General features: G+C 43.3%; 1 protein-coding gene across 1 annotated transcript in view; it reads right to left on the bottom strand.

Annotated features, from left to right (window-relative positions):
- The window catches only part of Man1a1 (mannosidase alpha class 1A member 1), a 177,880-nt gene extending 154,876 nt beyond the window's left edge, over positions 1 to 23,004 (bottom strand). The window contains exons 1-2 of the mRNA XM_038338520.2: positions 22,781 to 23,004; positions 21,679 to 22,530 (exon numbers count right to left, since the gene is read on the bottom strand). Of these exons, the coding sequence (XP_038194448.1) occupies positions 21,679 to 22,287 (609 nt within the window). The 5' untranslated portion in view covers positions 22,288 to 22,530; positions 22,781 to 23,004. The remainder of the gene's footprint in view (positions 1 to 21,678; positions 22,531 to 22,780) is intronic.
- Between the last annotated feature and the right edge of the window lie 868 nt (positions 23,005 to 23,872).

Genomic DNA, 23,872 nt, shown 5'->3' with positions numbered 1-23,872 from the left:
CTGCAATCCTTAGACTTGTCTGTTACTTTACAAGGAAAGAGGAAATTAGCAAGTAGAGCAAACTTCTCTGTGGTTAATTTAGCTGACCTGAACATAAAGATTATCCGGAAGTATGCTGGCGAGCCCAAACTAATCACATGGGCATTTCAGAACAGAAAGTAAGCTTCAGCTGGGGGCAAGAGATGCTACAGAAGGGAAAGCCAATGCTGAGCTGAGCAAGAACTTCATGGGATGCTGATGTTTGAAAACAGAGGGACACCCCCACGACTGCACCTCCTACACATGACTGGAATAATGCACAGAGGTGTGACACAGCCCCTGCACACAGAAGACACAGAAATGTGTGAAGTGTACCATATTTTTAAGGGATTTATAGTACAGATAACAATAAGTGTGCTCTCCACACAAACTTCTAAAACATGTTTGAATTGCTCCTAACACAAAAACCTAGAGAACATGCCCCAATGTGCTTTTGTCCTGGAACTAGCTCTGTAGACCAGGCTGGTCTCGAACTCACAGAGATCCGCCTGCCTCTGCCTCCCGAGTGCTGGGATTAAAGGCGTGCACCACCATCGCCCAGCCCTCCCAATGTGCTTTTAAGCAGATTCTCTCCAGCTGAGAAGCTAGATCAGCTGACCTCTTGCTTTGAGCCTTATGACAACCAGTGTAGAGAAATCAAACAAGCCGTACTCCACAGAACCTTGAGTGGTAATTGATACTGCCAAAAGCCAGCATAGGTGTTTTGTTTTTTTTTTTTTTTTTGATCATTTGTTACCCCAGTGACAGAATACTCCCAGCACACAACATGTTCAAGACAAGGAAGGGAGTAATAGACTTGTCATGGATGTGGTTAACACAGCAGACTAGGGCTTGGATGCTTGGTCTTTCAAACCCTTAATACATTTCCTACATTTCCTGAAACAGTTATTAGTTATTACTATAATGTCACAGATGAGACACTCAGGTTCAAAAGTGCAAGCTTCTGCTGGTAACAAGTGAGAAAGACAAGCATGAGCTTTGTATCTCACTGTCTGTGCGTGTGCTGCCTGCAACAGTAAGAATGCCAAAAAAATTATAGAGGCATTTAAACAAAGAATCGTCTAAAAAATAGAAAGACTTTTTTAGGGAAAAAAAAAATCCTGGCTGTCAGGAAAAACACACAGGTGAAAACACATGGAATTAATAAGACTGAGATCTAATCTGATAGACAGGTAGGGTTTCAAAAGAGGAGGAACACATGATTATTCTGTAAAGTTGGAATAAATGGCACTGTGTATGTTCATGAATGATGGCACATGCTCCCATTAACTGGCCACCATTAGAATTCGAAGTTTTCATTACATGTTGAAACAGCAAGGGGATAAGGTGTTAAATAGTGGCCAGCTGTGAAGTCTAGCACCTTGGTTGTCAACTTGAACTTGACACACTACAAAGAGGGAACTCATATGAGGAACTTCCTCCATCAGAACGACCTGTGGGCATGAATGTGGAAGGGTCTTCTGGACTGTTAATTAACACAGGAGGTCCCATGCCACTGTGGATTGTCTTATTCCTTGGGAGGTGGACCTGGGTTATGTAAGAAAGATAGCTGACTATGAGTCTAAAAGCAAAGACAGCACACAGATTTCCTCCATGTTTCTGGCCTCTGTTCTTGCCGTAATTTCCTGTTTCATTCCCTTTAATAATGGGTTACCATAAGCTAAAACCTGTTCCTCTGCAAGCTGTTCTTGGTGATGCTATTTATCACAGCAAGTGGAAGCATGTGTGACATAGCTTTGGTTCACTGTATTACTATGATAATGGGATAATGGTAAGATGTTAACGTTGATCAATAGTCAGTTTCAGGACATTCTGTAGTGCATATTACTGCAGAACCCCAGATGAAGCAACTCTCACAAGTAGGTCTACACCAAAAACAAAGCAGGTGTCTAGATAGAGCAGGGGTGTTTGGAAGCCTCTGTGTAGCCATGTAGCCCCCTGCTCATCATCACTCAGGAGGCTATACTGTGGCTACCCCACCAGTCCTATGAATCATTGCTCCAACCCCAATCGTACCTGATTAGACATAAGGAAACCTAGGCCTGAGCTCTCCATTCTAGGAATTTTTAATTGAGCCTCTGTAAAATCAAAAAGAAAATTGCATATTTCCAATATGACCATTTGAACTCATTGGTTGTACCAACTCCGAGATGTGTTCATAGGGAGCTTGCTTGCACAGGGAAGACTAAAGCAGTTGTAACCAGTCACAAAAGACTGAATACTTCAGATAAGAAAAAGGTGACCTTAGGTTGTGATGCATTCCAGATCTGTAGATCAAACCAGGCTCCAGGCAGGCCCTGTGAGGTCTTGCTACCCTGAACTCACGAGACAGCCATTCTTTTCCTTCTATCATACATCACCATCCTCTTCTTTACCCATGCTGAATGGATATATGTTTTTACAAACAGTCCCCTATTATAGATTATCTAGAAGTCCCTGGGGACCATGTGCCTTCCTTTTGTTTCAGATACGTAGGAGGGCAGACTACCTTGGCCTGCTTGCCGGCCATGTTCACAGTGGCAAGAATAGCTGTATCATTTACTTTGCTATTGCTATAGTAAAACACTGCAGCCAAAAGTAACTTAAGGAAGAGTGTTCCACTTCCGGTTCCAGAGGGATAAGAACCCATCATGACCCGGAAGCGTAGCAGCTAGCTTGCGTAAGGCATGGCTGCAGGAGCAGGGAGCTGAGTGTTCACATCTCAATCACCAGCACAAAGCAGGGAGAGTAAACCAGAGATAGTAAGGCTTTTTACTCTCAAAGTCCACCCCCAGTGACATACTTCCTTCAGCAAGGTTGAACCTCCGGAACCTCTTCAAACAGTACCACCAAATGGGCACAAGTGTTCAAAAGCCCAAGATAATGGGGGACTTTCTCATTCAAACTATCACATTCCATTCCTGACCCCCACAGGCTCATACAACAATGTAAAATGCTTTAGTCCAACTACAAAAGTCCCCATAGTCTTTCACAGTTTCCAGGCTATTTAAAAGTCCAAAGTCTGAGACTCAGGGCAATCCCTTAATTGTAACCCTTTGTAAAATAAAAGAGCAAATTGTGTACTTCCAATTTCTAATGGCACAGAATCTACACTACTGTTACATGTTGGAAGTATGTAATTCTTCCATGCCCTCTGCTTCAGCTGCCATCTCTAAGTTCCTGCCCTGGGTGCTTGCCATAGACATCCCTTTATGATGGACTGTAAGCTGTGAAGTGATATACTACCGCCTCCAAGTTGATTTTGGTCGTGGTGTTTACAAGAGCAACAAGAAAGTGATTAATAAAGTTAGAAATGAAAAGGAAAGCCATCTAAGGAGAGAAGAGACCTCTGCCCGCCAATTCCACAATGTGCTTGACAATGTTAACTTTGCCTGTGTCTCTACTCAGTCTTCCTGTAGCTACTCATCATACTGCAGCTATACCTCATCTCTCCGCACCATCCACAGTGACCCTAAGAGTACTTTGAATGTCTTTAGCTCTAGTGCAATATGGCCTCTACCCAAACACTGCATTGAATCTGCCCCAGTGGGAGTCATGTTCATCTTATCTATTGTCAACTCCAAAGGACAATTCTAGGTCTTCGTCCCTTAGAAGTGCTGGAGACAGCTGAAACTCATTCCTTTAAAATATTAAAAGTTAGAAAATGGTCCAGGGTGCCACACTCTACAAGTTTCTTTTTGCATCTCTTTTTCTTTGCTTGCATATCCTTTAAAATTAGAAATTATTCAGACTTCTGGGCCCTTGCCTCTTCTAATAGGAAAATGTACTGGTACTTCTTATTGGCTTTCAGGATTTAATGATCTCAACATGTACGTCTCTGGGTTAAACCTTCCCAGAATTATATATTCCACCTTAAAAGAGTCTCCATTTGGTAACTTCTGCCTGTCTGAAGCATTCTCCCAAAGCATGGTGACCACAGGTCTACACCACACACACACACACACACACACACACACACACACACACACACACAGTGCACTCACCCTTCCTTCACCTGTGATCTTGCCCACCATGCTCGAGAAAAGAACCTACAACTTTCCTCTGCTCTAGTTCTCCCCTCATTTTCTCATTTTAGCAGTCACCAAGTTCTACACATTGATTTTTAAATATGTGAAGGGTACATTACTTTCTCAATCTCTACACCCAGTTATATGTCACCATAATCGTCTGGATCACCGCCAAGTCTTTGGACATGCTCTTTACTCCCCCAGGTAAGGTCTGAACACCTGGCAAGGACCCTGGCCATCTACCTGCCCATCACAACACTGCCCACACTGCCTTTGTGCCCTCCACCCTCTCCATCTCATGGTGGCAATGCTGGATCTCTCTTGCCCACCACAGACTTTCCAGCACATTTGAGTGGTAACTCTCAGTGTCTGTATGAGTATTGGTAGTGATTCTTAATCTGTTCTATTAAACGAAAAGAATTGAGTGTAATGGTTACTATTATTGGTTAGTATACATATTTTAAAAAGTGCTATAATGTGTGGATGTGTCTCATAAGAGGAACTGAAAGTGGCCTTTGTTGTTGCTTCTATGCAAGTGCCAGGAGGGCCCCAAAAACAGCACACACTAGACAAGTGCTCTACCGTTAAGCTTACCACCCACCTTCTGGATCCAAAACTTCAACCCCAAGCCAGTAGCATTAGTACTTGAATTTGTAGATTTTGTTTGGTGAGGGCAATATACCTCATCATGAACTTAAAGTTTGAGCTTTGTTTGTGTTCATATGATCACACTGTATAGACTGATTCCTTGACTAAAAATTTAAGTATTATATATTTTTAAAGTTTAAGCGATCATAGTTGTCCTATTTGTTTCTTCCGGTGTCTATCGTCTTTCTCTTTGTTTCGATATAAACAACTCTCCACAGCACCTAATTACTTTCATGAATGTTTAAAGCATTACTTTAAATAATTACATGCATACATACTTTATTTTACTTTAATTATTACTTAAATAAGTTTACTTACATATATTTAAATATAATGAATGCATATAATTATTTAAAATATTGCTTTAAACATTCATAAGCTATCCCTTAAAATTTGGTGTTCTTCAAGTTTCTGAACCCTAGGTATATATATTATTAATGTATATGCATATACTTATCATTAAGTGTTGCATATTCATGTCATTATGATATTTGTGTGTGTGTGTGTGTGTGTGTATATATATATATATATATATATATATATATATATATGGAAGTATTCGCAGTAATAAACATGCCTGATGTTGAGTAAGCTATTACCTTCAAGAGAGTATTTTCCAGACAAACTAAACATAGATTTTCCTTTTATAATTAAAATATGGGATGGAGATAGTAACTGTGACACAAGACCCGCTTCTTTACTCAAGGTAAACAAGACCCTGGAGAGACCCAAGCCCTGCTGCTGAGGGGAGTCAACAGACAAAAGGCTTAGGAGAGAAGAAAGTGTGTTGGGGCCAGGCAAATATATATAGTGAAGCACACAGGAGTTATGCAACCATGCACATTTTGCATGACTTTTCTCAGCTTTAATTTCCTAAGTATAAAAAGGGGAACATAATATAAAACTCACAGGGCTTTCCAAGAATTCTGTAAAAAATGTAAAAAGGTTTGCATAGTACCTCCATAAATTCTTGACGAATGTGACACAGTGGTTAGCTGGTAATTCTTCACCAATCCAGAGTTAAAACTGCATGTGTTTACTATGCATATACATACCCATGTGTTTACTATGCGCATATATATACCCTGCACATATATAATTATGCATATATATACTGTGCATATACATATCATTAAAGTATAATCTGCACATATATAGTCATACTAATAAAAATGCTTGATGTTGAACAAGCTATTACTCTCAAGAGAGGCTGTTCACAACAAACTGAACATAGGTTTTCCTTTTGTAATTAAAGTATAAGATGAAGACAGTGCTGTCCCTCCTGTCTGACTTCTCCCTTCTCAGGCAGAAAAGGAAAGAAATAAATCTATGCAAAGATGAGATTTAAAATCTACATACTCTGCTTTAAGTACATACAAATGGTTCAAAAAACAAGAGCAGCAGACCCATTCCATTCAAAGAATGGAGCTTGCTGGGGAGCACAATGGAAAAGCCATTTTTATTAGGTGTGTGGCACTAAATAGCCACCTGGCTTTTAAATCTAGGCACAGAGCCAACATCATCAGGCAACGCCATTGTTGTGATCTTAAACCAAATATACCTGAAAAGTAAAAGTGGATACTTAAGAGTTAGTTAAGAAATACTTTTAAAACATTAAATCAAAATTGATAATTTCTCAAGGTCTCACCCCTAGACAAAGACCTGCAGACAACTAATGACTGCTGAGAGAGGGAATTAGTCTTTCCTAGGGATGAGTCCCCTGTTTGACTGTCTAGTGCTGAATGGTCAGCCTTGAAATCAGATATACACAAACAACAAAAATGAACTCAGCAAGCTGTACATATATATGTGTGTATGTGTGTGTGTGCGTATATATATGCACACACACACACACATCTTTATGTATGTAACAGTAATAATGAAGGAGAGGCTACTAACTTGAGAGGGACACGGTGAGGGTTTGAGGGAAGGTAGCAGAAAGGGGATGGAGGGAGGAAAGGGAGGAGGGACATGATGCATTTCTATTTCAATTAAAAATACATTTTTAAACCCAGACAACAAAGAGGACACTAAGAGAGACATACATGGATTTAATCTACATGGGAAGTAGAAAAAGACAAGATCTCCTGAGTAAATTGGGAGCATGGGGATCATGGGAAGGGGTAGAAGGGGAGGGGAAAGGAAGGGAGGGGAGTGGAGAAAAATATATAGCTCAATAAAAAGAATTAAGAAAATACATTTATAAAGGGACATAAGGGTAGGGATGTAGTTCAGCTGGTAGAGTGAGTGCCTAACATAAGCAAAACCTTGGGTTAAAACCCCAAGCATCTCACAAATCAGGTATTGGTACCACATGCTTGGAACGGTAAACCTTCAGGGATGGAAGCAGGAGGACAGGAAATTTAGGGTCATCCTTGGCTACACACTAACTGGGAGGCCAGCCTGGACTATAAGAAACCTCATCTCGAAATGAATAAATCTAGTTCGGAGTCCTGTTATGTAACTATGAGAAAATTTTAGAATGTAGGAAATGTACAGATAACTCTCTCACACAGCCACTAATACACTCAGAGCCCCCTGGGGTTTGGGAGATGCTCCAGAGTGCAGTACAGGGCATAGGCTTCCTGAAGGTACAGAGGAAAACCTTTCCCGCCTACCAGTTTTCCTTGCCTCCTTCACACCAGCCCTTGAAAGTCCATCTGTGAAAATCCCCTAGTGTTCTGGGAAAACACTGTGCACACTATGGTGATGCATACGACGGCAGATCAATCAAATGCACTGCTTCCTGAAACGGCCTTCAAGCAACTTTGTGGAAAAGAAAAGGCCCCCAGATATGCTAACCAATCATGCACCTTGACAGCTTTCTCCCTCAGGAATTCTAAAGCACAGTGAGAGCCCTGTGGGTCAAGGGAATGGTGATCTGTCTTTGTACCAATCGCATGTCTGGAATTTCCCTCTCTGGCTTCCAGAAAGGAAAGCACTGCTCTCCTGAGAACTGCAGCCAGGCCTTGCCATTAAGGCGGCTAGCAATCTGACATGGGTAACGTGCACAGTCTCCCTCTGAGAGAGCATGCAGGGGATGGAGCGCGCTGAACAGTATGGGTGCAGTATGACAACAAGGCAGCTAGCACGACATCAAACAGCATTGTGGAAATTAATTCCCGATCGCTTGTGGCATGCTGGGCTACAAAACCCTTCATCGCCTTCCATCTGCAAAAAGCAGGGGAATCCCTGAAAATGTCTAAGGAGCATACAGCCAGAATGGCTGCCCAAATGAAGACTCTACCAGCCAAGGGGTTAACTCAAATCAGTACCTGGCAGGTCAGCTTACAATGCTTGCGGCTAGTCCCCGAAGAAATCCTTTGTGAGCCCTGATGCTACTGTTCTCCTTAGGAAACCTGGAGTGTAATTCTCCAGATCACAGGTGGGTGGAGAACTACAACCACAGAAGTGAATTGACAGATTTCCAGACCTGTGGGCATGGGCCTCTTGTGAAGGACTTTAAGAGGAGCATCAGGAAAGACAGGGACAGCACTGCTCCCTCCCCCACGGCTCTCTCTAAACCACCCCATCTTACTTCATTTTACTAAGCTGAACCCGAGAATTCAAACTGTTTTCTTGCCTTATGAAATTCAGAACTACTATAAAGGGCAGGGAACTGGAGAGATACTTTCATGTCAGCTTGTACTCTTTCCCCTACTACTGAGGACAAACATTCAAAATTCTAAGCCTGCAAAATATACATTCAGGGTGGAGAGGTCAAATACAGCTAGGAAAAGGGGAGGTCAAATAATGTTGAAACCAGCAAAGGACACCTTTTACTTTTCTGTGCCATTTTTCATATTTAAAAGTCCTGCTTTGGATTTTTATATTAAAAATCTTTAAAAGCAAACGGTAATGCTATAGATTAGAAGCTATTATTTTAGGTTACATCTGAAGAACGTATGTCCCTTCTTTGGTTAAGACTAAAAAGAGTTAAGTGCTCTTCAGGAAGTGTGACATTCACTAAGAGGAGGCAAACTCTGAGGTTGTCTGTTGACATCCTGTTTTCAAATCTCGTCTTTTAGGTACAAACTTCAAGGTTAATCTGGAGCAGATTAAAGCTGACCAAATTATTAATGCTGTTTCCCATCTGACTCTTTAATTCCTATTTTAAATGCACTAGAACCATCTGCTGCCAATGTGGTTGAAGGGGCAGCAAAACTAATAGTGAGCATGTATTATCACCAAGGCTGTAGATGCACTCTAAACGGAAAGCACACAGACCTAACTATCGAGCTAAATTTATGCACAGGGCTAAAACACTCACAGCATTTCAGTTCACAAAATATTTCTTCCAGTGCTTGCCCAGTGTCATCCAAATTCAGCCATCTCCTGGCCTTCTTTTCTGCCTCCAGAAATGAGCATCAGGCTAAGGACCAGAGGAGACTGGACACTGATGAGCAGATGAAAACTGGGATAGCACCCTTGGTGGCCTTCCTAAGGATGACCACCGGTTCTGTAGGATGGCAAATGGTGCTTTTTTTTTCCTGCCATGGGAAGCAAGTGTTTGGGCAAACACAACTAAAATGAAAGTGAAAACAAAAAAAATTGAAGATTTTGGTCAATACACTTTAGCAAATACTTGCATTTATATCCTGTAAATAACTTCTTATACTCAATTTACTTACTATGTAGATTTGTGTGTCTGTGTGTGTGTGTAACATTTGCGTGCATTTCAGCATTTCAGTGTGTCTTATGTGTGTGAGTATATGTGTGGTATGTGTATGTTCCTCTATGGATATTTGGTGTGTGTATTTGCCTGTATCTATGTGTGTGTGTTGAGAAGGTATCACTTTGCATTCCAGGGTACCCTCAAATTCCCAACATGATAATAGGTTAGAAATGTTTTTTTTTCATGTATTTCTTTCTTTTTTTGGTTTTTGTTTGTTTGTTGTTGTTGTTGTTTTTTGGTTTTTGCGACAGAGTTTCTCTGTAGCTTTGGAGCCTGTCCTAGAACTCGCTCTGTAGACCAGGCTGGCCTCGAACTCACAGAGATCTGCCTGCCTCTGCCTCCCAAGTTCTGGGATTAAAGCTGTATGCCACCACCGCCTGGTTTCAAAATGTTTTTATGAATGAAAGTCCACACTTATTACTCCCACCAATTTCTACTTGCTACCAAAAATGCTGTTTATTAAATTATATCACTTGTCAAGCATCATGCTGAGAGATTCATATACTTTTTCTATTTTAATGCTTGTAACCATTCTGTAAAAGATAATTAGTGGCCTCATTTCCCAGGTGTGGGAAGGAAGGCTATGAAAAGGTTCCTCTCTGGCATACAGCCTCACTATACACTATACACAAACAGGAAAGACATTTGGCCCCGTGCTTAAGTTGATCCTCATTCTGGTTACATTTATCATGAACTACTTTCTGTGATCCACTTTGGGGCCAGAAACCTACTGGACAGAAAAAGGTGTCTCCACTTGTAAGGGTTCTAAAGCCCATAGGAAGGTGATCAAAATAGCAGTGACATTGTCACCTGTAGGCTCAAGGAAAGAAATAATAAATGACACAGACACTTAGAGACAAGGCAGCTTATTAAAGAAAATGGAGCAAGGACTTGCTAAAAACACAGACTGAGCAAGCAAGAGGATGCCATTCTTACAAGAGGGATGAAATAAATAAGAAAAACCCTAAATGAGTTGCGTTTTGGAGACAGTAACTATACAAGTTCAATGAAAATAGAGTGCTTCCCAGTGAGCGAAGAGGCGAAATGAAGAAATGTCACCATGCTACCCAGGCAAAGAAAGCAACATTCCAGAACACTGTTCTTCGACGCAAGCCATTTCACCAGAAGCTTCAGCATTACCTGGCGTCATGCTAAAAATACACACCCTGTCCCACAAAATAAGAAGCTCAGCAGACAGAGCCTAGTCATCTATCCTTGCCTTCTTAGATTCCCCAGGGAATTCTGATGCATGTCAGCTTAAATCACTTCTGAAGAGAAATGGGGAACTATTAGAACACTTAGTGGGGCAACAGGAGAGAAATGCTATTTTGAAAAGATGAACTTGCAGAACGGATTAGAAAAGAGACCATTTGCAAATGCATGTACTCCACAGAACTCTGCCATGCTCTGGTGAAATAGACAGCGTGTTTTTAGGAAGTACGACATTAATCTGGGAGGGAAACACTAATTTTCTCTTTCAACGCTTTTCTTACAGGAAGAAGACACTGAGGAAATTCTGATTTCTCTGGTTAAAAAAAAAATACTTCCCCTATAACTTTTATCTTTTGAAAGTGAGAATGGAAAAGCCAAGATTTTTACAGTCCCGCTGTGGCACTATAAGCATGGCTTATTAAAATACTTTTATCTCAGAAACTTTCTAAGGAATGGAAAAGGGAAATTTAATTAGATGTATCAAATACAACAAGATCACAATACAAGGAAAACGACGGCTCTTGCGAAATACAGTCATGACCCACGAAAACAATGAACAGAAATAACTGAGGACTGTTTAAGAACCACAGACCTGAGAAACAGAAACGTTGACTGTAAAACCGAGGCAGAGTGACTTTTCAAGTGGCCACAGCTTTTTTACTCTGAAAACGTCTTGACCTTTAACAGAATCCTGCAGTCATTTACGTTTTTTCCATATTCCAAACAGTCATATCACATTTATTTATGCTACATTTGCTCCAAGGATTTTTTTTTTATGAACCACTTTCTCAGCCAGTTTACTAGTCACATAATAAAACAAATACTGTTTTCATTGTATAAATCATTCTAAGAAATAGCTTCAAAACTGGAAAAGGTCATTTTCTATATTCATTATTCTTCTGAGCTACGAGCTATGATTGTTATGACTTCTGACTGGGAGAGAAAACAAAACAGAACTCAAGTCCTCTTCACCGCACGGTGGCTGGCAGCCCAGGAGTACTCGCGTGATTACTTAAAAGGAGGTCAATTAGCCAGAGTTACTCCTGCTGCTCTGTCTGTCTGAAAATGTGTGTCCATCTAGCACATATCTGATGGGTCCTATTTAGGGCAAGGCTCAGAGCTGGCGATCTGGCTGTCATTCGGTAGAATAAGTAACAGATTTTCTCCTTCTCCTGGCATGGGTTCTGGAATATATTAATGACCATTAAGAACCTATGCCACAGAAATTCTGGATTCTTAAAGTAAGACAAAGACAAGGAAGTCTAAGCTGTACTGACTTTTTCTTATTACTCAGACAATACCTAATACATCATAATTTTATTCACTCTATCTGCTAATGTAGTTTTCAATAGCAGTTAATAAATCATCTTCATCTCCTATGCTCCTCGAATCCACTGACCTTCCCATTTGAAGCTACTGAGTTCTTCTAAACACATTCTATGTTGAGTAACCCCAGGAGGATTATATAATGAAGACTAAAGTGCTTCATAGGAGTGAATTGTACAATTTATTAACACTCAGCCGACCATCAAAGAAAGCGTCCTTTACAGTACATAAGCATCCTCTTACGTTTCTTAATAAGAATCCCTTATAAAATTGCCGACTCGTGCTAATAACTCCTTAAATCAGAATATGCACTCCTCAGGCATTCTAATTGTGAACGGAAAATCTATAGCTAACGAGATACAACCTTCAACACTGCCAGTTGACTACAAAAATAACATGTTTCCGGAATCAGCATCTTAAATATTCTAAAATTGCCATCCTCTCAAACCACTGTTTATAAAAATAAAATACTAGCTTCATGTTAACCGTTATTCATCATGTCAACACAGTCTCAAAGCCGAATCTGAATAGTTCTGGTGTCCAGCAGGATTGTATGAACTTTCAAGGTCTGGATGAATAACTGATATGCTTTCAAATAAGTAGTTCTTGAACATTCTATATACTGCAACTACGAACATTTGATTTGAAAGAATTAGCCCGAAATCAGAACAAAGAGAGAGATCCCTAACTTCATTAACACCGGGCTTCCCTTCTATTTAGAAATAACTTCGATAAAAAGCATGCTTGTTTACACCACCAAAGATCTCTAACCCACAAAAGATTAGCCTGCTCTTTCAAACATAAGAAGGTGAGTGGTTGCAAGGTGTAAATGGTGTCCTATGGGTAAGTTTTCTTAAGAATGCAACTCTGCAAGGACTTCCGTTTTTGGTATCAAAAAAAAAAAAAAGTCATTCTGAAGGGTGTTTGGACTATTTTTAACCTTCAACTTTTATTTTAAATATTAACATGCCAAATGAATCTGAACCAAGGAAGATCTCTCCCACCACCCACAGATCGGCAGAGATGCAGCACTCAGGAACTCAAGAAAAAAATACTAACTTCAATTTCAAAATGAAGATCAGCTGGTAAACTGAGTGGGGTTGAGCTTCTGGAGAGTGAAGCAATCCAACTCAAAACACAGTCTCATCGCCGACAGAATACATAAAGATTTAGTAGACTGCATTCAGTATATCGCTGATGAAAGCAGAGGTGCTTTGAGGAACACTCCGGCTACTGTGATCGTTCAATCCAACCTACTTACAGGAAAATGAGATAAAGTTACCAGACAAAGGCTTATCTTAGCAGTTTTTATATAAAAAAAATTAATGCTCAGGTTCAAAGAAATGGTAAATCATGATGCTTTTATGTGATCAACTACGCTTTCAGAAAGCAACAGAAGATAATTTAAGCAATAAAAGCATGCCTCTGTAGTATGGTCGCAACTGTGAGTGAGTTAGCATATTAGACAGACACAGAGTGCTAAATCAACTTGCAACCTTCACCTACACTTCAGCTGTCTTTGCAAAAACAGGCCTTCGCTTACAATGAAAACAGCACAGGAAAGGCACGAGCTGCTTCTCAAATTTACTTTCTCCCTTGCTAAAGCAAGAACAACAATTTCGACCAAGCACATTCAATGCTGTAGCCCTTCTACATGCTCCACATCTAAGAAGGGTAAAGTCCTAAGAGCTGGAAACAAGTCTGAGACAGGCACGCACCCATGTGCTACCTTAAGCATCCACACCTGGCTTCTTCACTTATGCCCTGACAAAGATAAGATGACCAAGCACAGGTTTTTAGCAGCTTGAGCAGATATATTCCCCTGAAAGGAAAACTAACTTCAGACCATCACGGTCTCAGATTCAGCTCAGGAATCTAGACTGTCACCCTCAGAAAGGGCCAGGAGTGATTATCTCTGAAGTTCTCTTGTTCCTTAGGTTAGTGTTCCTCTGGAGATCCCGAAAAGACCATTCACTAGGAAGGATCTGACAGGAACAGAGAGACTCCAGCAAGAGCTGTGGGGCTTGCAAGCTGTGAGGTTGTGTCATTGATAGGCCGGTGTAACAATCACTACCACACCCTTTCCCATAAACCCTTGGCGTATGCAAACAGGCTTCCCCAGGAGTGTGGCAACAAAAAATGTCTTAGAGTTATGTTGTACTGTATTATTAAACTCTATTCTTTCACAACCGGGTGTTATTCATTTGGTTTCCACCTCGTTTTCAAACCTACCTTCACATCAAATTCTCATGATAAACAGTCACGGGAAGGCCTGGACTCTAGGCAATCTAATTTAAACAACAACAACAAAAAACTACACAGAAATACATAAAAATGCAAATAAAAGTTAATATCATATTGCTGAGATCAGAGAAGAGTGTAGCAACTTGGGGGCTGAGTATTTGCTTAATTATGATCTGGGAAGACAGACTGCAGAGAGAGAGGGGTAGAGAGAGGGAGGGAGAGAGGGAAAGAGAGAAGCAGAGAGTGAGAGCATCAGTCTTACAAAAAAAGCTATGGAAACACAAAGGCCATTGGGTTTTTCTATTTTGTATATCTGCATTACCTGCAGGACTGCTGGGCTCTGATTTACCTAACTCTGATTCACGAGAGGCAAGCACTGATTCTTAAATGCTCTTAAGCTGTAATCTCATTTGCTTTTCTTTCAGGTTCCTCATGATCACAGAAATCTTTATCAGGACCCTGTGGAGGTGGGGTGGGGTGGCCTCTGTTATCTTAAGAACAAGTATCAGCCAGCCTTGCTTTTTCAGGGACTATCTGAAGCTGCTCTGTCTCTCTCCAAGCTGTTCTCAGCAGGGTTGAGGAGGCAGGAGGGCCACAGCAGGGCCAGCCAGTCTTCCAGGCACAGGTGCCCATTAGCGTCTGGGTATCACCCTGGGAACTGGTCTACTCAGGCAGTGAACTGCACTGCTGCAGCCCACCCTTCGGGCACTGAGGGCATTCATGAAGTCCACTGGAGCACCATGGCCAATAGGTGAGTTGAGTATGAGGTCTTAAGATATCTGAGGGCCTTTTTGATATGAAACCTGATACAGCTAAATTCAATATGAAACTCTCAAAAAAAGCCAAGAGCTTTTATTATATAAAATATAACTAATTTGCCCAAACTGGGCATTAGGTGCTTAGCTCTTGTTACAGAGTTTATCATAGTTACACAATTTTTGCCAAATCTAAACTATAATTTTCTTCTTACTTCTTTGCGACATCCATCCAAGGACAAAACAAGTTAAGACTCATTTTGCTCAGTCTTTTTCTGAGGACTGATGTCAGTACTTAAGGGGGCAGCTTGACTGTGACCACCCTGAGGACTTCAGAGAAAGCCTATCTGACTGTAGAAACAAGTTCCTCTTTCACGCATGCTCCGAAGTAAAGAAACATGAAGCCTGCGTGGTGAATAGTTAAGTTTAAAGGTAAGTTTACTGAAGGCTTGTTGGAATTTAGCAATGTAAGGGAATTAGAGTTGATCATAGCACAATTAAAAACCACACCTATCTGGTAAGATCATTTGGAACTGCAGATGAATATCTTTCATCATCAAAACCTATTTTTTAACTATTATAACTGTCTTTTGAAATTCTATCACTATATCTTTGGCTTATTAATCAGCATAGGAAATAAAGTCCCCTTGGAAGTAACAGCAGTGACATAGCAGCAAGCAGCATTTGCCATATACCAGTTGCACGCCAGGTACCATGTAAGCTCTTTGTGCAAAGATCACTTTTACACCTCATGGTCCAAAGTAGGTGCTAATGTAGCCTTCATGTGACAAATGAGGAAAATGACCTTCTGAGATGTTAAGCAACTTGATGAAGGTCACAGAGCTAGTGTGTGATGAGGCCCAACTCAGATCCAAGTAGTCTGGGTCCAGAAGCCATAGTTCTAACTCTCATTTGGCTGCAAGTGGACAGGGCAGAAGAGGGGATTGCACAGTACACTCAGACAGACTTTCCAGGACCTCAAGGAGACAGAGAGGCCTATGGATTGGTGTGTGTGTGTGTGTGTGTGTGTGTGTGTGTGTGTTCGTGTTTTAATGTATATATACCTACAAAAGCCTATAGAGTCCTCTCAGGTTAACCATGAATTCTGCTATCTAAAGCAATGGGTGCGGAGCACATGCATTTACAGTCTGAAGGGCTCCCCCAGTCATTGCACCTTTCTGGCTCTGGGCACCCACATCTTTTTCTATATTGTAACCCTCTGTTTCTCCCTTTCTTCTTCACCACTTCTCCACACAAACATATAGAGTGTGACGGTTACAAGCGCTTCTACTCTTGTAGAGAACTTTATAAACAGGGAAAAACATATCACATCACACTTAGATGTGTAATCTTAAAAACAATCTTGTGCCGGGCGGTGGTGGCGCACGCCTTTAATCCCAGCACTCGGGAGGCAGAGGCAGGCGGATCTCTGTGAGTTCGAGACCAGCCTGGTCTACAAGAGCTAGTTCCAGGACAGGCTCCAAAGCCACAGAGAAACCCTGTCTCGAAAAACCAAAAAAAAAAAAAAAAAAAAAAAAACAATCTTGTGAGTCACGTCCACAGTACTATATTTTAAAACTTACTAGGGCTTACTCAAAACCTATCAAGTAAACTTTACAATAAGACAGAGTTGGGTCTCGTGTGTTTTATGCTCATTCTATATTAGGGTCTGTAGAGAGCCAATATGACCATCCTGCTAATACTCATTTTGGGAGTCCATTTAGGAAGTTAAGTTTGACAGGGACAGTGAACCGCACTCACCAAGAATCAGGACTTCTATTCTCAATCCAACTCTGCCACTAACTGGTGATTTCCAGAAAAATCTTGGTGTTTTGGATACTCCACTACAGTGCACATGATGAGCCAAGGTGCCCAATGGGTCTCATGCAGCTGTAATATTTTTATGATCTAATTCATACATTTAATTTTTAAAATTAAAAAAAGAAAACTTAAGGCTAGTGTTTTCCTGGTATATTGTTGGTAACCAAAAACTAACTTTCGGCATTTATATAAGGGCTTTTTAGGAGAGCATGAGACATAGAGGTGATTTTAGGGAGCTCAGATACTGACCATCAGGCAAGGCAGCCGGCTATCAACAAAGGGAAAAGTTAAGCCATTTCCCCTCCAAATAACATACCATCTCCCATAAATTAGCCTTTTCCTTTCTTATCTATTTAGGTAATTTTGCCAATCATTTCCTTTACATCTGGGATCTTATTGTGGCTAATTAAAACATATTAAGGCCGGGCGGTGGTGGCGCACGCCTTTAATCCCAGCACTCGGGAGGCAGAGGCAGGCGGATCTCTGTGAGTTCGAGACCAGCCTGGTCTACAAGAGCTAGTTCCAGGACAGGCTCCAAAGCCACAGAGAAACCCTGTCTCGAAAAACCAAGAAAAAAAAAAAACATATTATGTTTATGGTTTCCTATATGGTATAAAAGAAATTAAAAGCCTATTGAGCTAGGGTATGTAAGTTAGGTCCTGGGCGCTTCACATACCCTCTGCATTTGAGCCTTCATCTTTAGAGGCATCTGCACATATTCTTCCCTTGTGACCTTGACACGTACACTGAGAGCCCCGGTTAGTACAGAAGTTATATATCAAAGCTTTAAAAACATTATAATTCAAGTATGTAAGTTCTGCGGTAAATCCCAAGAAACTAAGATCTCTCAGACAAGCATTTTTTCAGTTTCTCAAGATGGCTTATCTGATTAGCTCACCTGAGGACTGCTACAAGGGTTTCCACGCGGGGTGTAGTATATTTTTAAGCTGCCTTTTACCACTTTTTTTTTTTAACCAGGTTCTAAGTCTTATGTACATAGCTCCTTTATGTGAATCTTAGCTGCCTGATGGATGGGAATCAAGGGATTCCCTTTCTAGAACTTCAGGCATGGCTTGCAGAAAATGAAACTGAAGATGATTCACTTCGACTCCCAATCTTTCGTGCTTATGTAACTTCAACAGCACCTGCTCTACTCTTTACACTGTTGAATCCCTGACTTCTTCATCTTGGTGAAGACAGAACCCTTCACAAGTCTCAACAGTTCCCTTGTTGTGGGATCCCTGAGTGGAACAGGCTAGTGCTAGTTAGTATCTGTTTTATAAGGAACATCAAGTAGCAGGGCTTAAGGGGCTGGGGACTGGCAAACAACCTACAAGTGTCCTAGCCCCTTGGCACAGGACTTGAAAGGATAGCTTCATTATGCTCTAAATGTGCTTTTCCACACTGAAACCCATAAAAGTCACCTGGAAAGCTAAGTTTCAAAATAAAAGTGTTTTTGTTTCAGTTTGTCAAGGTAACTTATTCTCACATCTGAGCCAAAGGGCAAATAGTTAATGTTTAACATAAACTGTAAACTGTGCTCAGTACACATGGGCACGCATGCACGCACGCGTGCGCGCACACACACACACACACACACACACACACACACACACGCGCGCACACCCCACTAGTGATAGTGTAAGATGTAACAAAATGTGTTTTACTTATTAGTCACCTTTCTTATGTGTTTGATTTTACAAATAGGTCTGGAACGAAAAGAGAAGGCAGCTGTGACTATAGCTGCAGGTCCCAAAGCCGCATGTGACAGACCCAAGTCTGCCAGCCTGCAAAGCTCCATGCCCCTCTTATGCTACGGGGACTCCAGTCTGAGAAGGGTTACTTGTTTTCTATCACTCAGAATACTCCACAAGTCCAGAAAATGAAAAGTATGTTCATTGTTAAACTAGATTAGGGCCTTCATCCTAAGGTACAGTGTAGGTTTACTGTTTTGCCTGCCCCACAAAAAAAAAAAAAAAAAAAAAAAAAAAAAAACTTGAAAAGCTTTGATAATTTTTTAAAAAAGGTGCAGTAGAAAGGAAAATAGACCCCATTCCTAATAATTCTATGAAGCTATTTAACCTTTAACCTTTTTTTTTAAGTACAGGATAACTTGAGTAAAATTTTATGGAGATCAAATTCACGACAATTAACACACATTTGGCATGTAGCAGAAATCAGGGAAATTCTAGGACAAATGTTTTTACAAGGTTTTCACATGGGTGGGAAGACGAGAGTTTACATCAAATCCATCATTATTGGAATTAGTAGAATTCACTCAATACCTTTTGGCCGAGGCAATGTCCTGTTTCAAATTAACAGCCTACCTCCCCTAAGACACAAACTTATTAAAAATCCAATGTGGTACCAACAACACAATGATGTCAGCAATATAAAAACAGTGTGAACTGCCTCCGAACCAAACTTACAAAATAAGAGCTTGACTAAAATTTAATTCTATAGCTTCTAAACTTTAACTATAAAAGTTTTAGCGCATTCAAGCATAATAAGGAACTTAAGTATGAAGACAACTAGAACATACAGAAACAAGAACAGAACCAAGGTAAAAGCTACTGGATCATGGCGAGTTGCCTATAATGCAGGAAATAAAACCTAATGTATACAATTGAAGTGTAATGTGTCACCCTCAACTGACAACCACTTTTCTTCCCCCATGGTCAAACACCACGTCCTGTAGAATTGCCTGAGTTGAGGGTAAGGGTGTGTGTGGGGGGGATAATTACACACTTGCACGAAGCTGTCAAAGAGTAATAATAACAATGAAAAAAGAGACTAGCATGAAGTATTGGTTTACAAAGGACTGTGTCTGCTTGAACTATTCTAATGGAAAATCATAATTCATTTCTCCCCTCATCCTGTTGGCCTTTGACTAAACTCTGAAGCAAATCATGTTGACTGCTTGGAGTTTTCGTGACAGCTTGGGATTTTAAAGAACGCATTCAGTTCTAACATTTTATGTAAAACTGGGCAGTCTGAACTAGGTTCTAAGATGTTGGCACCACATGACAGAGGCTTCATAAATTTCCTTGACATGGTAAATTAAGTTTCTTTTATTTAGAGACACAGATAAGAAGGGTCTACTAGCCAGCAGATATCCATACTGTTAAAATGCTGCCCTCAGTGGACTGCTTAATAGCAGTCCTAATGGCACTGTGTCTCTTCTAAATCCACTTTAAGTTGTTAATGGTCAGCTTCTTAATGCTTTAGTTTTAATATTTCTGGTTCCTACAACTATAGCCCAGATTAACTGGCCGCTCACATGAATTCAGAAGCATGCCATGCATAAATAAGTGTCTTCAAACATCGACAGTGGCAGATACTGACCATCTGAGAATAAATTTTCTAATGGGCTGTATTGGTTAAGAAGTGCAAGAGGTAAGGATGGGGAGATGCTTAGGAAGAGGCAGAAGCGTGTTCTGTTCTCCAGGAAGGGTAGTTCTGTCAGGATTTAACAGAGAAGGAAAACTATTGGGGAAAGTTGCTCAGGATAGCAGAAACCATTCCCCAACCGTGCCTGAAGAGGGCTGGCTGCAAACCGGAAAGCTGGAAGGATGATTAAACAAAGTCATGGGCCTGGAGAGTTAAAAGGCATGATTCTCAGAAACATCTAAAAGGGACCCAAGTCCACTTGAACTTGCTCAACGACATCTTATCCAGTTTCAGCCTGTCTTAGGCACATCTAATGGCAATCAACCTGCCTCCATTCTGCAGTTACCTTAAATTTCTTAACAGCCTCCAGATTCTGTTCACTTCCTGAAAATGCTATCATGACCCTTTCCTGATAACAGAACCAATATTAAAACAAAAACTCCAAAAAGAATAAATCTTAAGTGCATTTTAGGGGATTCACCAAAGTTGGGATGTCATGCTTTTACCATAGTTCTGCAGGTCTGGATTCCCAGGAAAATATAGCCTGGAAGGAGACATGTCCCCAGAGCAAGGTGAATGGGAAGGAAGCCTCTGCTCCCTTATTCGGGTCTCAACTTGGTCACTAACTGCTTCGTGAGCTGTAAGTCCTCAGTTTTCACCTTTGAAATGACAGCCTGAATGAGGATTTCCTTCACCTTTAAACTTGTCAGAAGCCACTCACAGGCTACAAGTGAAAACAACCAGAAAGAAATGACACAGGACTTAACCAAAGTCCATGCTTGCTCTAGGATGAGTTTGTTACTGAGCTGCAGTCGAGGCGGACCTGTTGCGTCACAGAGAATACCCCTTTTCTGAAAATGTTCCAGTAATACAAAAAGCAGTAGGTCTCTCTCTCTCTCTCTCTCTCTCTCTCTCTCTCTCTCTCTCTCTCTCTCTCTCTCTCTCTCTCTCTCTCTCTCTCTCTGTGTGTGTGTGTGTGTGTGTGTGTGTGTAGTTCTCGTGTTTTAAATCGGTAATGGATAGTAAGTGGCCCACTGACAGGAAGTCTCAAGTTTCACGTTTACAGCCTGTTACATACACACAGAATGCCACCTGGCAGGAAAAGGCCACAAGACTGAACACTGGGCGCATTGGCACACTGTTATAACCTTTGTACCACGCGTGATTGATGCCCTGCGTTGATCGTCAGCTTCAATTTGAAACCACCTGCAAGCCTTCGTGAGGGGGGCTGCAAGCCCAGCGCAGTGACTCTTCTCAGGGTGGACTAACAGCAGCAGGCAGGGAGGCAGTTCATCACCTGCTCGGGTAGTCCCTCACACCTGCCTCTTATAGCTTAAGCTCAGCACCGCATGTAACTTCAACCAGATTCAGCCTCACATCCTAACTGGCCACATCTCCTAAGGTAGTACGAGGAAAACGTGCAGCCTTTGGCAAACAGTGGAAGCGCAGACCTCCCTTGCCTCTGCGCGATAACGTTGAAGCCCTAAGTTCCAACCATTTATCATCCCTCCCTGGAAAACAGCAGCGTGAGTGGGATTTCTGGCAGGGTTTACGCACTCACCTCTTTGATCTTTGCTCTCTTCTCGCGGATGGTGGCATCAGCTGGCTCCCTGTTCTCTACCCCGATGGGAGGCTGGAAGTCCACCTTGGGCAGGCCCCCAAACAGCTCCTTGTCACGCAGCTGGTCCTGGGCCACCTTCTCCTTCTCCAGCAGAATGTCTCTTTGGATCTCCTCGGGCAGCTTCTGTAGGGTCTCCTTAGCTTCCCTGAGAGCCCGCTCGTGGTTTTCACGGATCCTGGCTAAGTTTTCTTCCAGGATAGCCCCGGGGTCCCCGGGCAAGCCTTCCTCGCGGTGCCGGACTCGCCCTGCGGCGGCGTCCTCGGCATGAGCCCCCGGCCCAGGCTTGTGCTCCGCCGGCGGCTGCAAGGCGGGGTTGGAGTGGAACAGGACCCCGCTGAGCAGCTTGGAGGAGTCAGGCAGGAAGAAGATTGCCCCGAAGCAGAGCGTGATGAAGGCGCTGAACACCAGCAGCAGCACGAACTTCTCCGTGAGACGGAAGGCGGCGGGGCCAGACCCCTTCCTACTGCCACCAAGCCCCCCGCCCAGGCCACCACCCAGGCCGCCGCCCCCGGAGCTACTGAAGAGCGGCAACAGGCCCCCCACGGGCATCGCTTCGGTCGTTTCCGCCGGTTGGCAGTCTGTCCAGGGGCCAGGCGCCGAGCCGCTTAGCAGCCAAACTTCGCTGCCGCCGGCCGTCAGCGGCTGCGGGGCCGGTTCTTGCGCATCCAGGCCGCCCAGAGCGCGTGTCTGAGCGGCCGGTCTCCCGGTTGGAAGCGGCTTCCCTCCGACTCTCCTTGCCGGGGCGGCTCCTTTGGCAAACAAGCACGCGCGACAGAGCGCTGGCTGCAGCCCCTGCGGGGAGAGGAGACAGTAAAACGCAGTGGTTAAAAAGATGGTCAGAAAGTTTCCAGCGGGTCCCCGCCCTCCCCTTGCCCCGGAGCCGCAGGACAGTTCCCTCGCAGGCAGCCCCGCGGTCCAGCTGCGGACACCGCCCTCGGAGCCCACTTTGGACTTGGGGTGAAGTTTTCCAGTCGCAGAGGCAGGGTGTCCCGCGCACATCTGGGGCAGGGCGGCGGACACCTCGGTGGCAGGGGCTGCGCACCTCTGGGCAGCAAGGGCGCCGCGTGCGTGGAGGGCTCGTCAACTTCTCCCGCTGCCCATCTCCGTGCGTGTCCCAGCGGGCGGGGGCGCGCGTACAGCCCGGTGGCCCTGCGGCCCAGGGACACAGCTCAGGTGAGCGAGCGCGCCGACCTGCCGGCGAGTGCGAGCGAACCAGGTACCGTGCTGCCCTCCGCCTCGGCCCCGCCGTGCACTAATAGCACTGCCGGTCTCCCGGCGGTCGGAAACGAGGGCGGTGACGCGTCCGGAGAGTGACAGCGCGTCCGGGCCAATCTCACGCCTCCCAGGGTCCCGCGGGGGTGGAGCCGAGGCGGGGAGGGGGCCGCGCAGGGCGGGGAGTTTACGGGAAGCGCAGCCTCGCGGGGGCCCGGCAGAGGCGGGGAGGTCGCAGCTCCCCACGGAGCGCGAGGGCGGGAGCTGAGCCCCGGAGCCCGGTCAGACCCGTCCAGAGACGCAGAACCGGAGCTGGTCCGAGCTTACACGGCCCCAAGAGCACTCAGCCCGGAGCCCCAAAGCTGGAGGATCCTCGAGTGACCGCGGCTAATGCGGTAGCGCTTGCATGCTCCTGCGCTCACCAGTTGGCGATCCCGAGGAGAACGCGGGGGATTGCGAGGCAATGGATGATTTTGAAGCGCGTCTTTTCTCCAGTCACCTCTTTTTACCCAGGATAGGGATTCCCCGGAGCCCGGTAACTCTCAAACCCAGTCCCTAGGCTCCCCACAGGGCTTCTGAGCCCTAGTCTCTGCCTCACTAACACAAAAATCCACGGAGACTTGGGGTTTGGGGATTGCTTGGTGCTTTAAGAATGCACCCTGTTCCCCTTCCAAAAACAAAGTTGTATGCCTCACCCACACTCCCCCACTTTCGAAATTCATTTACCTCATCGCAGTTGGTCAAATTTTCCATTCAAAGAAGACAGATTTATGCTGCCAGAGCTCCAAGCAATAAATTGAACCCTGTTGAAATTAAGTCTTGGATGCGACAACTCCCAGCGAAGAAAAGACTTGGTCCAATAGAGACTGTTTTCAAGACAGCCTTGCAGTATTCAGTCTCATGGAATGTCATGGAGACTGGC

Source organism: Arvicola amphibius, chromosome 8 (genome assembly GCF_903992535.2).
Source record: "Arvicola amphibius chromosome 8, mArvAmp1.2, whole genome shotgun sequence".
Lineage (NCBI taxonomy): Eukaryota > Metazoa > Chordata > Mammalia > Rodentia > Cricetidae > Arvicola > Arvicola amphibius.
Note: the sequence above shows the minus strand (reverse complement) of the source record. Positions and strands in the feature narration are given on the sequence as shown.